This window comes from Saprolegnia diclina (assembly GCF_000281045.1).
Source record: "Saprolegnia diclina VS20 unplaced genomic scaffold supercont1.95, whole genome shotgun sequence".
Lineage (NCBI taxonomy): Eukaryota > Oomycota > Saprolegniomycetes > Saprolegniales > Saprolegniaceae > Saprolegnia > Saprolegnia diclina.
In genome coordinates this window covers 87497-100096 of record NW_008246162.1, presented here as the reverse complement: position 1 = coordinate 100096, position 12600 = coordinate 87497, and the positions used below count along the sequence as shown (strand labels likewise).

Below are 12600 nucleotides of genomic sequence, written 5' to 3'. Positions count from 1 at the left end.
GCCAAGATTCGATTGTCGCAGTCCCGCGCAAAATGCAATAACACTATCATTTCCGTGGACTTACACTATTACATGTAACTGGTTTTTCTATCTCATCACGGAGTGCACAGTACTGTGTGTAGGGTGCACAGCCAGAGTTGTAATATAGCAAGACTTCAAGTATCGGTCGTCGCGAGCCCCACGCCTGCGGTCGGAAAGTTACAGCAAACACACATAAAGTCAGCATTAACACTATTTTGGGTGGCACTTTTGTGCAACGGCTGGCAGCGTTTATCCGGCAAACCGGGTACCTTGCCCGTATCCGTCTTTTCTATCTGCATTTGCGCTTTTCCACGCAGCCTAAGATGGACGTGGAGCTTCCGACGTCGCGCGGCCAACTGCCCGCACGGAAGCCTTCGGAAGCCGACGAGTCGGACGCGTATGACCGCAGTACTGTTCTGAGCAGCGTTGCCGGCGACGACGACGACGACGAGCATGGTCCGCCGGCGGCCCACTCTTATGCGCGGTCGCCGTCCGTTGTCTGGAGCGAGCTCCGCGACAACATAGCGCCCGTGACATGGTACTGCCTCGTGGCTGCGCTGGCCATCTGCGTTGCCGTCATGATCAAGACGGGCGTCAACTTGCTCTTTGTGCACATCCTCATGATGACGCTGGGCTGGGTCGCGTTTTCGTCCGAGGCGATGCTCGTGTACCGGCCGTTCGACGGGCTCAACGCGCGGTCGCCAAACAAGCGGATTCAGCGCAACATCCACAAGTTCATGCACTACGCCGTGCTTGCGACGACGCTTCTGGGCCTCGCGGGCATCTTGATCAGCCGCGGCATGGCGGGCAAGCGGCTCTTCCCGCACAACAAGCACGGCTGGATGGGCTTCATCACGGTCGCGCTCATGCTGCTGCAGATGGAAGTCGGGCGCCGCAAGCTCAAGTTTCTCCAGTTCCAAGGCCGCACGATCTTCGAGTGGCATGGGTTCGTCGGGAAGCTCACGTATGCCAGCGGTATTGCATCGACCATCCTCGGTCTCACGCATGTCTTCCGCGACGATATGGTCTACGTGTGGAGTGCAGTCGTCATGTCGGTCGTCGTTTTCGTCGTTTACGCTTACGTTCGCCGCAACAAGACGGCTGGTTACGCCGTCGTGGACCAGCTCTAGCTTGCTTCGCTCTAAATTTTAACCCATATCCCTTTGGCTATACTAGTACGATATACTTGAACTGATCTACGGTCGCCGGGACTTGCCAAAGAAAATTGAATGCACCAAGAGACTCGGTTGTGGCAAGAGCACTTCTCGATGCTGCATGACGGCTGAGAAGAATCGTTCTCCATCGAGAACAGACCAACAGCGATACCACTACGGAGTGGCGTTGTCCTTCTGCCGGTGACTAGGCGCAAGAGTACACAAACTCAATTGCGTTTACGTACTCTTTCTAGGTGGCTAGGTGGCTAGAATCGTGAGTGTTTTTCGTTTTAAAAGTTGTCGAAGCGTTCATGTACCCTGAGTCATTAGTCCAATTGGCTCAAATTTGTAAACGGGCGGCGCGCACGCAGACCTTGAAGCAGTTCGGACCGTGTCTTGGGGCGGACGCTCGAGTCTTCGTCGTCGTCGTCGCTTGAGAGCTACGCGAAGGGCAGATGAGTTTACCGCCGACTGGGAAACGCGTCATACCTCGTGGCACGACGGCAGCACGGGTGGCTTGTGTAAGTAGGGAGCAACCTTGGCCTTTTGCTGCAACGACTCCCACGTTTCTCGCTCCACTGGCCCAGGACGGGCGTCGGTTGCGGGGATGGACGTCGTTACGACTTGTGAGTCAGCCATCAGCGGTGCGTAGGCAGGTACAGAGTCCTTCTGCGCACGGAGCACGGGTGCTGGTGGCGGCAGCACAGCAACTTCTTGGGAGTTCGAATACACGGGGTCGATGGCCGACGAGAGGGTTTCCATTTCGGCTGAGTGATGCTCGTCCACGCTGGTCGTGGCTAGCTGTTTGACAAGCGCTTTCACCTCCGGCACTTCCTGTGCCTTTTGTTGCACTGTTTCTTCCGTCTCGGGCTTTTCCTGGTCGACAGCACCTGATCCTTGCGCGGTCTCGACGGCTTCCTCGGGAGACAGAGGCGCCTCGATATTGCGTTGGGCCTCCGTCGCCCAGAACGCTGATCCTATCTCCTTGATCCCATCGCCTTGGATGTTCATCCTCTCGTCCAGCGCATCTTGACGGGCTTGGGCTTGCATTTTGCTGTCATATGGAGGGACGGCCCCGTGGGATTGGATAGGAGGTATGTCACCGACAGCTTGACGTTGCTGAAGCTCGGCTTGTTTTTTGGCTCGAATCTCGGCTTGCCAGTCGCGAAATTCTTGCAGCGTGCGGCGGCGCTCATCGTGCTACGCCACATGTGAGACCTTGACATCCCGCGGCGTTTACCTCGTTTTGAACGAACGCGGCGCGTGCTTGCGCCTCGGCCTCCGCGCCGCCCGCTTTCCAAGCAACCGCAGCCGCGCGCTCCAGGTCAAAAATCGGACGGTCGAGGTATCCCAGCTGCGGCAGCGACGTGATGTACGTCTTTCGAAAATACTTGGTCTTGGAGACGGCCTCGTTGCCTACGCAGCAACCATTGTTGGGTTTCACTTGCTACGAAGTAGACGGGCGTACCAGTGAGGCGCAGCGCGCGAAGGTGGATCATGGACTCGAACACTGACAAAATGCCGGGATCTAATAGCTGGTTGTGGCTCAGATCCAAGTTGGTAATCGACGGCGTCTGCGTCAAGGCAGCAATGTCCGTCACATGCTCCAGTCGATTCTTGGCGAGATTCAGCGACGTGAGCTGGTCGAGGCATTCGAGACCCGCGATCGTGTAGATGCTGTTTTCACTCAGGTCTAGCGTGGCGAGGTTGCGGAGGCACTACGCTTTCGGGTGGTTTTCTTGCACGTTCGATCTTCTGGCTACCTGTAAGTTTTCGACCTTCTCGAGCAAGTTTTTGTTGAGGTAGAGGCACCGAAGCTGTTGGAGCATGTCGAGGTTTTCAATCTTGCGAAGGTTGTTGGACTCGAGCCAAAGCGCCTTGAGGTTGTAGAACGGCTCGAGACCCTCGATCTTTTGGAAGCCTTTGAAATGCGCAAATCTAGCAAACGGCAAAGTCGTATACGCAATGCAACCAAAGCCAGCACGTACAGGTTGTCGTTGAGCTCGGGTGTCTCGTAGCCGTCGTTGTCGACGCAGATCTGCGTAAGCGTCGCGAGGTCCATGACCGGCATTTGACCCTTCTGCTTCTCGCGGAGCTTCTCGCGGTCCTTCTTGCGGAGTCGGTCCAGCAAATCCACTTCTTCGTTGTTGCTCAGGAACATAGCGGTCTCGAGGAATGAAAATGCTATCTGCTCACCATCCATGGAAGACACCGTTTCGCAGAAAGATCGCGATCCGTGGATCTGGATTGGCAGAAGCGTCCAACCAATCCGCGCATTCCCGAACAATAACCCTGCAAGCCAATGGTAAAACGCTGTTGCATTGATCGTGCGACGGGAATAATGGCTAGCGTTGCTGGTACTCATGAAATGGCTGGGATTCATCGGTGGCCGACGAGTCTCGACGCAAGCTGAACTACATCATGTACTCCTCACAGATCAACCTTAGCGAGTAGTGCCCTCGAGTAGCTACTCTAGCATCAGATCATGGACGTCATTCGCGTCCGAAAGCAATCCTAGCACTTGTATGAAGTCACGGTATGAGGTGGCACTGGTACGGGTCACCTTTATGTGCGCATACCTCGATTTTAAGGTCCAACGAACTTGGATAAACAAGATTGTGGTGTAAGTGCTGCTATGACATAGTGCCACTCTGCGGATTCCACGATTGTCCGAATCTGGTGAAAGGTACACTGGTTTCAACTGGACGAGCCGCCCTGCTCGACGAGTACCTATTACCACTGAACTATTGCTACTTTACAGCAGTGTTGAGGCGAAGAAGGGGCGAGCCTAGCCTTCCTTTAGGCCTACAAAGAGACGTGTAGAGCACGAGACATGGATGTTTTGGTGCTTGTCGGTGGCTTGAGGTCGGACATTTCGAAGATAATATCTTCGAAATGTCCCATCACAAATGATATTATCATTTGTGATGTGGCAGCACAAACGCGCATCGGTGCGGCGAAGGTTCTTTACTGAGTAGATTGCTCGCTCGCTCCACCACCCATTAGTCTCTCGCCTCTCGTCATGTCACCATCACGAGTCGTCACCCGCCACGATAAAGATGGATGACGACGTCGTGGCGCGATGAAAGATCGCTCGTATGGCTTCTGATTGGCCAGGCTCGTCCATTTTATCCAATCCAATCGCGTTAAGGTCGCCACAGTTTGGCCACCGCATTTTCTAGTTGTCGAGTGTCAGATGACCGACCTCTTCCTTCACAGAGCTTGTGATGCAGTGTGGTTTCCATTGCTGACTTGTTTACTCGCCTTCGAGGTTGTTGCTGCTCAGACGAGTGCACATCATGTGGCCCACTCTTTTCTGTGTCAAGGTTTGTCCAGTTGTGTGTTTGATCGCGCTGAAGAAGAAGCGCCGAGACAGAACATTATACCGCGTGAACATTGAAAAGAGGCTACTGCGTAACAGCGTATCCATCGTTGAGCATCGCATCGTCCACTCGAAGCAACGATCCAGAGCGGCCATTACGTGGATGTCCAAGCTACGTACCCTATTGATACAATCCTGATTTTGTCCCATCGAAGGCGGTAGCATGGCGGTAGCCATGCACAGAACAGGGCGCCACTGCAGTGCATGTCGCGTCTCCTGCTCCATCGCATTTACCCAGAGTATCTTGACACTTTGGTCGACGACCGAGCCCGAGCTCAATCATGTGCGTCCAAAACGAGCCAATCAGGTGTGCCGAACCGGCTGGATTTGACCACTTTTGATTTTCCACCCGGGTCCCGAGAAGAAGCCGATGACGACGACGATGCCGGGCCGTCGGGACGGGACCCACCACCGGAAGAAGCACCGCTGTGCAGGGAAGCAGGCGCTCATGGAGGACGGAAGCATCCACGGCAACGGAGCGCAGCCCAACCGTCCCAGCACGCGCCTCTTCCGCGTTGAACTACGCACCCCGGAGCGACTGCGTCGGGGATACCCCACCTCCTGCGCGATTCAACGACCCCCAGCACCCACAAGGCCGCTACTCATGGCCGGCACCACCTCGTCTGCGACAAGAGAAGCGATCTCGCCGGTGCAAGCCACCGAGCGCGTCATGGCGTCGCGTGACCTACTCCGATGCATCTTCACGTACCAGGACGGAATCGTCGAGACGCTCCGGGGAGTCTACTGTGCAAAGGGCGTTTGGTTCAGTACGTTCTCGCCGCGAGACTTCATTCCCATGCACATGGGCCCATTTGGTCGCAAGCGGGAAGCGCTCCTCCAGTGCATCGTCTCGGACCGGGTTGATCTTATCAAGGATTTTTTCCGGTGCTTCCCCACATACGCCCAAGACGATATCCGCTTCAAGGAGATCATTGACGCAGCACTTATGCTCAACCGAGTCCACGCCTCGATGGTCCTCCAGCAGCACAAACCCACCTACCACTGCACCCCACGTGTGCTCCGCAAAGCCGCACTGCGTGGCCACCGACCCGAGCTTCTGCCCAACCCGTGTAATGCTTCGACCATGGCCGCTGTCTGGCCCATACAAACCACATAGAAAAAAGACCTAGAGCCCAACTACAACTACAGTATCGTCCTATCTCCCATCGACATCTTGCTTTGTTGTCGATCCTGTGTCAGACAGTGTTTGAACGTTTGGTCCCACTGTTTCTTTTTCAACCAATCGCAGGGGCCATTGTATAAATGAGGTCATTGATTGGTCAAAACCCAAAGCCGCAAACGACAGATCTTGGAGCAAGGATGGCAGCAGACTTTGGCGAGGTACGCCGTCGCCGGCGCGGACTACTCGGGCTCAAGGACCGAGTGTGTAGCTCGTGCTGATCGTGGGCGACTACCACATTCCCCACCGCGCCATGGACATTCCCGAGAAGTTCAAGAAGATGCTCGTGCCCAACAAGATGCAGCACGTGCTCTGCACGGGCAACCTCGTGACCAAGGAGACCTTTGACGAGCTGCGCGAGCTCGCGCCCAACGTCCACGTCGTCCGCGGCGACTTTGACGAGGTGCGCGCCATTCACTGCCGCGGGTGCTCATCGCATCGCGTAGAACACGACGTTTCCGGACAAGAAAGTCATCACGATCGGACAGTACCGCATTGGATTGTGCCATGGCCACCAGGTACGAGCCCGAGTGCCAACGCAGCATCTTCATGACAGCGGTGCAGATCGTTCCGTGGGGCGATGTCGACAGCCTCGCCGCGCTTCAGCGCAAGGTGCGAATTCCATCTCTTTTGGTGTCGTCGATTCCATCGAGCGTGGCAGATGAACGTCGATATCCTCGTGACGGGTCATACGCACCAGTACAAGCTCCACGCGCAGAACGGCAAGTGGTTTGTGAACCCTGGCTCGATCACGGGTGCGTACGGCAACTTTACCCCGTACGTGTGAATGGTACATGGCCTTTCATCTCATGGATATACGGCGGTAGCGATGTCGTGCCCAGCTTTATCCTCATGGCCATTCAAGGCAACAAGGTAGTGGCGTACGTCTACGAGCTCAAGGGCGACAACGTCGTCGTCTCCAAGAGCGAATTCTCGAAATAAGAGCCTCGATTCGATGGTGTTTCCTGTCCTGATGGATGCGGCTAAGCGCCAGCAGCAGTACTATGCAAGCTGTACCGAGCCACCCGTCTGCCTTGCGTCAGTGGCATAGTTCTCGTGTCGAGATGATGACGACGCGGGCTAGTAGCGTGCCTTTCTCTCGCTGGCAACAGCTCCCGTGCGTAGCTCTTGAGGAAGGCCAGAACGCAACACAATGCAGTTCATACGACATGCATTCCAGTAGCAGGACTCAAAATTGGCCACGAAAACTCAGATCGAGTGGCGGTGCGACGCCGACTGGCGCCGGGCCTCGGGGCACTGCGTGATCTCGATCCACGAGTGGCAGTGCGTGCGCTCGAGGCTCCACGCTACGCCTTGGTCCCGAAACACCTCTTTGGCGTTGATGCGGTCGATGACGATCTCGAGGTTCTCTTCGACCTACACAGCGCGGATGAGATTCGTGTCTCGATCAAGCATCTGGAACCTCGCCCGTGCACGGCCGGATGCAGCAAAAGAGGAGACCGCAGGACAAGGCGACGCCAAAGTAAGCGTACACGACGCACGTCGTGCAAGGGAAATAGTCGTAGCACGTCTGGTTGATGGCGGCAATCGCAGCACGGAAGTCGGCTTCGGGCATGAGCTTCTGCAGCGGTGGTGTGAAGGCATCCGCATACTCGGACGCTAAGCCGTCGACGGCGACGCGGCCAGTCGGCCGAAGCTTGGCGAGAATCACACGGCGGTGTTTGATCTTGGCGTCCGGCGCGCCCGTGGACGCGACGGGCGCGACGTCCTTGGGCAGCAGCGGCTCCTGTAGCGCCTGGGAGGCCATCGCAACTTGCGAGTCTTCTTCCAATTCGATCGCGCATTGTTCCGGCTCGGCGTATCCGAAGAATAGAATACCATTTGCACAACCTTGAACATCGAAGGTTAGTTGGCGCGTCCTGAAAAAGTTGTTCGTCGCGGTGGAGACCCACGAGAAATGTTCCACCAATATGCACGGGCTCCTGCGGATCACACCCTGGCTGTAGCCGCGCAGTCGAGTGTGCAGAATGACATTTTGCCAGTTCGATGCGTCTTCATTCCCTCCGACGACTTGACTTGCTGAAGAGTCTGCTTGGCACTTAATGTGAAGACGATTCAACACTGCAAAGGTTTTTTTGAGCTTGCGGTCATAACGTTGAGCTATTGTAGCACTAGTAGGACTCAAGCGACGAGCGGCTCCGTCTCCTTGAGGAGGTACGAAAGCGGCGCGCCGACGAGCAACGGCGCAAGCTTTGTGCGCACGGTCGCGTGGTACGCGTTGAGCCACATGAGCTCGTCCGACGTGAGAAGCGCCGTGTCGATGAGGCGGCGCTGGATCGGGCACATGGTGATCGTCTCAAAGACGCAGAACTGGCCGTACGTCGTCGGCAGACCTTCGGCCTTCTTGGCGACCATCAAGCTTTCGATACGAATGCCAAAGTTGCCGTCTTCATAGTACCCGGGCTACACACGCATGAGATTCCATCCCTCAATCAGCAAAGCGTACCTCGTTGCTCACAATCATGTTTTCGCCAATCAAAAGGCCCGTGGGGTTAAGCTTGAACGACATGAGCTACGCAGAAGGGTCATGTCTTAGACAAAGGCAACATGTGTAGGACGTACCACGCCCTTTTCGTGGACATTCAAGAACGCACCGACGCCGTGGCCCGTGCCGTGGCGGTAGTCCATCCCAGCACTGTGGGGCCAGTTAGCAATCGCGACATACACATTTGTGCGTACCGCCACAACGGCGCGCGGGTGAGCGCATCGAGCTTGACGCCGTCGCAGTCGTTGGGGAAGACGGCCTGGACACGCAGTGCGCTTGACGCTAGGCACAATAAGAACACGTACCGTCGCGAGCGCAATGTGCGCCTTGAGAACATGCGTAAAGCAGTAGATTTCATGGGCCGTCGGCGTGCCAAAGTGCGACGTGCGCGTCACGTCCGTCGTGCCGTCAAGGTACTGCGCGCCCGAGTCGTTGAGGTACATCTTGTCCGTCGTCACGCTGCCGCACGTCTCTTCCTTGGGCTATGCAGCGCGGATATACGTATCGAATCGCATACTTCAGTGGACGTACATCGTAATGGATGATGGCGCCATTCGGGCCCGAGCCCGAGATGGTCTCAAAGCTGAGCGACACGTACTTGTCCTATAAAATGTGAGTGGGAGTATAGCGAGAGCTGTGAGTCACACACCATTTCTTGGCGGAAGGCTTGCTGAGCGTTGGCAACGCTGACTTCGGTGAGCGACTCGTTTCCTGCCTCCAGCTGCTCCTCGAGCCACGAGAAAAACTTGACGAGCGCCGCGCCATCGCGAATGTGTGCCTGCATGTAGTTGCGTTCGTCCATGTGTGCTGCTTCGGGAAAGGGGGGCTACCTGACGCATGCCTTCGATTTCAACTTCATTCTTGATGGCCTACACAAAGGGTCCGGTATGTGTGAGCAGGTGCATCTGAGTACCTTTTGCTTCATGACGATCGAGGGGAGCTCCTTGCGAAGCGCGAACGGAATCGCGCTAAAGACCGCCACGTTGCACTGGGCAGGGTCGACGAGGATCACTTGGCCCGCGTCCGGCGCGCACGAAGCGGCGTACGTCTCAATCTAACACCAACCGTCCATGTCAGAGGTAGGGATTCGTTTGTCATACCGCCGAGACAATGTCGCCGTAGCCCTGGACTTGGACCTACGCTGCTCGTTAAATCAAGTCGCTGAACGGGCGCACGTACGTCCGAGCCAAAGTGAGCGAGCAACTCTTCGCTCACTTCCTTGGCGTCCATAAAGAGCGTCGCCGAGTCGAGCGTCACAAGCGCATACGACGTACTACGACCGCATGAGCGCATCTACACCCATAGCACATGGGGCGTACACGACGGGGTTGCACTCGACGTCGGCGCCACGAATGTTGAAGAGCCACGCAATATCGTCGAGGGCCGTGAGCACGATCGCGCGACCGCCCTTCTTGGTGATTTCGGCACGCAGCTGCGTTGGCAAAGTGAGTCTATATGACGGAAGATGCAGGAAAAAAGCGTACCGACGCCAGCTTCTCGGCAATCGACGCGCCGGCGTACTCGAGGCTGAGCGCGTAGACGTCCGACGGGAGCTGCGGTGGCTGGTCGTCCCAGACCTGGTCCACGAGGTTCTTCTGCCATTCGCAGACGACGACGGCCGCCTTGACCGCGCCAAGAGCCTTCACGAGCTTACGTGCCGTGGCCACGGACGTCAAGAGCGGGTCGATCGCAAGCGCGTCGCCGGCCGTCAAGTTGGCTTCGAGCCACTCCTCGACCGTTGGCACATCCTTCTGCGCTTGGCGCATGAGCGTCCACTCGTCGCTGAGCTCTTGCTCGGCCTGAAGAAAGTACCGGCCGTCGGTCCAAAGCAGCGCCTTGTCCGTCGTCAACAGCGCCGTGCCCGCCGAGCCCGTAAAGCCCGAGACGAACGCCCGCCGCTTGTTGCGGTCGCTCACGTACTCGCTGCCATGGGCGTCTTCGGACTCGACGAGGAGCGCCTTCACGTGGTGCGACGACGCGGCCTGCACCTGCAGCTCGGCGTCGAGAACGCGGGGCACGAGGCCCGTGAAGGCGCGACGCAGCTTCTCCAAGGTCTGGCTCATGGTGATCTGCTTTGAGAATGCAATTGAAAATGGATGTCCGCGGAAATGAAAATAAATTGATGGCAAATCACACCTATTCGCTGAAGCGCACTTGCGGGGACCCCCTTGCTTGAAGTTGCCGCGATTGCTCATAAGATGTTTTTAACCCGATCGATGCGCTCTTCGTGGTAGCAGCCCAAGCCCGGAGAGCTCTTTAAACTCTCAGGGCAGCAGCGTCGACTAGAGCTTCCGCTGGACAGTACGATCTCAAGCAATTGCTCCGCCTCACATCTTCTCAGCGCATCTCTTCGCATCAATCGCTTCGATCCGTGTTAAAAGCACGCAAGTGTCATGGAGGTACCCAAGACTCGGTCGTTGGGTGTTTGCTCATCACGCGTGACGAGAGAGGATCGGACTCGAGCCTACCATTGGACTCGGTTGCCATTTGAACTCGCGGCAGCAGACGTGTTTGCTGGAATTCCTGATCCTCGGACCGAAGCAGCGATCTGGGTCGTGGAGCCAACAGATGTACTACCCTTGATAACCTATATTCTGCATGTAAACATATTTCAAACCTGCCGCACCAATACTACGCTGACCTGTAGAGCCTTTTTCTTTTAATATACTACATCATATGAAGATTTTCTGAAAGTCGTATTTATCGGAGCATAAAGCGCACTTTGTCCAGCTGATTGACATGGCCTTTTTATTGGTGGCACGGCAAAAGTGTGGTGTTCCATAGTCATCGTCATGGTCTTTATGCTGCGTCGCGCGTTCTCGACGTCCAAGGGCGGCGGCTTCTCGTTCCCGTCGCCGCGCTCGCTGCAGTCGATCGTGAAGCTCGAAACTCTGTCGCAGGAGGCGCCGGACGCCATTCGCCGCATCTGGACCGAGTTCCACGCCGACAAGTCCGACAGCGTCGCATCGGCGCTCTCCAAGACGGACTTTGAGCTCCTCACGGGCCGTGCGAAGGACTGTCCTTTCTTCGTGCTGCCTGTGTACCGCGTGAACTCTGAGACGAACGAAGAGGGCTACTTCACGATGCTTTCGCAGTTTCAAGACAAGTGCTTTCTCATCACAACGCTCGACGCCTACCGCGAGAACCCGTCGCAGGCGCCGCCGTGCCTTACGATCTCGCTCTTCGACGATCTCCTCACGACAAAGGAACTTGCGCTCCTGCGTGGCGATGTTGCCAACGTCCTGGACAAGCCCGTGCGATGTTCTCCCGTCTCTTTCTCAATGACTCATACGCTCGTGGTAGGAAGCTACGACGCTCTTTGAAGCTCTCACAAAGCGCTACATCGACGATGCCCACTTTGACATGGTCCACGCGTTCAACAAGCGGCCGCAAGAGTTCAACTTTGATGCGTACCTTGCCGAGTGCAAGGCGCTGCACAAGAAGACGAAGGCGTAATTGCCATGCATATAGACACGACCTCTCGTTCTTCGTCCACGTGTTGCGTTCGATTAGATTTCATACAGCAACATCGGCGCTGGCGCAACGTAGCGCGCGCCAAAGGCCATCCCATCGGCCGTCGGCTGCGAAAAAGCGACTTGCGCTGTCGGGATGGTCATGCCGTACGTAAACTTTTGCCGGACGACATCCAAAAGCGCCTTCGCGATGCCTTCGCGTCGGTGGCGCGGGTGCACCCACATGTGGCTAACGCCTACGAGCACGTCGCGCGGCTGCTTGGTGTCGATGGTGATGACGCCGGACGTCGTCGCATACGGGAATGCAGTGGTGACAGCCTCGGCACAGACGCACCCGACAACGTTGTCTTTGGCCACATAGATAAAGTGGCGCCGGGCAAAAAACTCAGTCTCATCAATGATGCCCAGTGTATCATCCAAGACGGCTTTGATCTACGGTGCATTCAGTCCATGACGATCCGTAGGGTTCGCATTACCTGGCGAAGTTTCTTGATTTGCGCCGCAGGGTCGTCCCCACGTAGCTCGAGAATTCGGTTTTGGCCTTGCGTGAGATGGAGGCGCTCGTTCTTCCAGCCGCTGATGGTGACGCCTGCGGCAATTTTTTTGCAGAAGCGGGCGTGGGCCTTCTCGTCGGCGTCGACACCGGTCATGTACAGAAAGCCACACGCCGGACACGTTCGCTGTCCAAGATCGGCCTGACCGAGATCAAGAAACCGCTGCTGCGCCTTGGCTTTCTTCGGTGTTCCGCCACTGGGCTCGGCCTTGCATGTCGCCTTGCGCTTCCGAGTCGCTGCGGGCTTGCGCTGCATGAGCACGTCGAACGCGTTCCCGACCATGACCCTTTTCTCCCGTCAAGTGCGCCCTGATTGGTCCATACTACGCCG

General features: G+C 56.6%; 8 protein-coding genes across 8 annotated transcripts; 4 read left to right on the top strand and 4 right to left on the bottom strand.

Moving 5' to 3' along the window:
* The first annotated feature begins 325 nt into the window (after positions 1-325).
* SDRG_15560 (hypothetical protein) lies at positions 326-1224 on the top strand. The gene has a single exon (XM_008621736.1). The coding sequence runs from the start codon at positions 345-347 to the stop codon at positions 1149-1151; it is 807 nt and encodes a 268-aa protein (XP_008619958.1). The 5' UTR covers positions 326-344; the 3' UTR covers positions 1152-1224.
* Positions 1225-1374: 150 nt separating this feature from the next.
* Positions 1375-3357, bottom strand: SDRG_15559 (hypothetical protein). Its single transcript, XM_008621735.1, has 6 exons — positions 3164-3357; positions 2939-3113; positions 2644-2893; positions 2416-2591; positions 1665-2375; positions 1375-1615 (listed from the first exon to the last, which is right to left on the bottom strand). Exons 1-6 carry the CDS (start codon positions 3334-3336, stop codon positions 1502-1504), a joined length of 1599 nt encoding a protein of 532 aa, XP_008619957.1. The 5' UTR covers positions 3337-3357; the 3' UTR covers positions 1375-1501.
* Positions 3358-4905: 1548 nt separating this feature from the next.
* Positions 4906-5779, top strand: SDRG_15558 (hypothetical protein). Its single transcript, XM_008621734.1, has one exon. It carries the CDS (start codon positions 4928-4930, stop codon positions 5672-5674), a length of 747 nt encoding a protein of 248 aa, XP_008619956.1. The 5' UTR covers positions 4906-4927; the 3' UTR covers positions 5675-5779.
* A 64-nt stretch (positions 5780-5843) lies between these two features.
* On the top strand, positions 5844-6760 carry SDRG_15557 (hypothetical protein). Its single transcript, XM_008621733.1, has 6 exons — positions 5844-5898; positions 5949-6140; positions 6184-6255; positions 6302-6349; positions 6399-6514; positions 6565-6760. Exons 1-6 carry the CDS (start codon positions 5878-5880, stop codon positions 6677-6679), a joined length of 564 nt encoding a protein of 187 aa, XP_008619955.1. The 5' UTR covers positions 5844-5877; the 3' UTR covers positions 6680-6760.
* Positions 6761-6946: 186 nt separating this feature from the next.
* Positions 6947-7505, bottom strand: SDRG_15556 (hypothetical protein; the record flags this gene model as incomplete). The annotated part of the gene is made up of 2 exons (XM_008621732.1): positions 6947-7114; positions 7161-7505. The coding sequence occupies 2 exons, from the start codon at positions 7503-7505 to the stop codon at positions 6947-6949; spliced, it is 513 nt and encodes a 170-aa protein (XP_008619954.1).
* Positions 7506-7789: 284 nt separating this feature from the next.
* Positions 7790-10338, bottom strand: SDRG_15555 (hypothetical protein). Its single transcript, XM_008621731.1, has 13 exons — positions 9728-10338; positions 9563-9675; positions 9423-9516; positions 9344-9379; positions 9157-9297; positions 9074-9112; positions 8893-9021; positions 8775-8846; positions 8549-8725; positions 8438-8502; positions 8321-8393; positions 8205-8270; positions 7790-8161 (listed from the first exon to the last, which is right to left on the bottom strand). Exons 1-13 carry the CDS (start codon positions 10304-10306, stop codon positions 7880-7882), a joined length of 1866 nt encoding a protein of 621 aa, XP_008619953.1. The 5' UTR covers positions 10307-10338; the 3' UTR covers positions 7790-7879.
* A 667-nt stretch (positions 10339-11005) lies between these two features.
* On the top strand, positions 11006-11739 carry SDRG_15554 (hypothetical protein). The gene is made up of 2 exons (XM_008621730.1): positions 11006-11497; positions 11547-11739. Exons 1-2 carry the CDS (start codon positions 11036-11038, stop codon positions 11697-11699), a joined length of 615 nt encoding a protein of 204 aa, XP_008619952.1. The 5' UTR covers positions 11006-11035; the 3' UTR covers positions 11700-11739.
* Positions 11674-12598, bottom strand: SDRG_15553 (hypothetical protein). Its single transcript, XM_008621729.1, has 2 exons — positions 12193-12598; positions 11674-12148 (listed from the first exon to the last, which is right to left on the bottom strand). Exons 1-2 carry the CDS (start codon positions 12550-12552, stop codon positions 11753-11755), a joined length of 756 nt encoding a protein of 251 aa, XP_008619951.1. The 5' UTR covers positions 12553-12598; the 3' UTR covers positions 11674-11752.
* Positions 12599-12600: the final 2 nt, after the last annotated feature.

Coding starts and splice junctions, on each gene's coding strand:
- SDRG_15557 (XM_008621733.1), top strand. CDS start 5,878: ATGGCAGCAGACTTTGGCGAG. Junction 5,899..5,948: donor TGGCAGCAGACTTTGGCGAG/GTACGCCGTCGC, acceptor CCGAGTGTGTAG/CTCGTGCTGATCGTGGGCGA. Junction 6,515..6,564: donor GCGTACGGCAACTTTACCCC/GTACGTGTGAAT, acceptor ATACGGCGGTAG/CGATGTCGTGCCCAGCTTTA.
- SDRG_15559 (XM_008621735.1), bottom strand. CDS start 3,336: ATGTTCCTGAGCAACAACGAAGAAGTGGATTTGCTGGACCGACTCCGC. Junction 3,114..3,163: donor CCCGAGCTCAACGACAACCT/GTACGTGCTGGC, acceptor GCCGTTTGCTAG/ATTTGCGCATTTCAAAGGCT. Junction 2,592..2,643: donor TCGCGCGCTGCGCCTCACTG/GTACGCCCGTCT, acceptor GTTGCTGCGTAG/GCAACGAGGCCGTCTCCAAG.
- SDRG_15555 (XM_008621731.1), bottom strand. CDS start 10,306: ATGAGCCAGACCTTGGAGAAGCTGCGTCGCGCCTTCACGGGCCTCGTG. Junction 9,380..9,422: donor TCGCTCACTTTGGCTCGGAC/GTACGTGCGCCC, acceptor CGAGCAGCGTAG/GTCCAAGTCCAGGGCTACGG. Junction 9,298..9,343: donor ACGGCGACATTGTCTCGGCG/GTATGACAAACG, acceptor GGTTGGTGTTAG/ATTGAGACGTACGCCGCTTC.
- SDRG_15553 (XM_008621729.1), bottom strand. CDS start 12,552: ATGGTCGGGAACGCGTTCGACGTGCTCATGCAGCGCAAGCCCGCAGCG. Junction 12,149..12,192: donor AAATCAAGAAACTTCGCCAG/GTAATGCGAACC, acceptor AATGCACCGTAG/ATCAAAGCCGTCTTGGATGA.
- SDRG_15560 (XM_008621736.1), top strand. CDS start 345: ATGGACGTGGAGCTTCCGACGTCGCGCGGCCAACTGCCCGCACGGAAG.
- SDRG_15554 (XM_008621730.1), top strand. CDS start 11,036: ATGGTCTTTATGCTGCGTCGCGCGTTCTCGACGTCCAAGGGCGGCGGC. Junction 11,498..11,546: donor CCAACGTCCTGGACAAGCCC/GTGCGATGTTCT, acceptor CGCTCGTGGTAG/GAAGCTACGACGCTCTTTGA.
- SDRG_15558 (XM_008621734.1), top strand. CDS start 4,928: ATGACGACGACGATGCCGGGCCGTCGGGACGGGACCCACCACCGGAAG.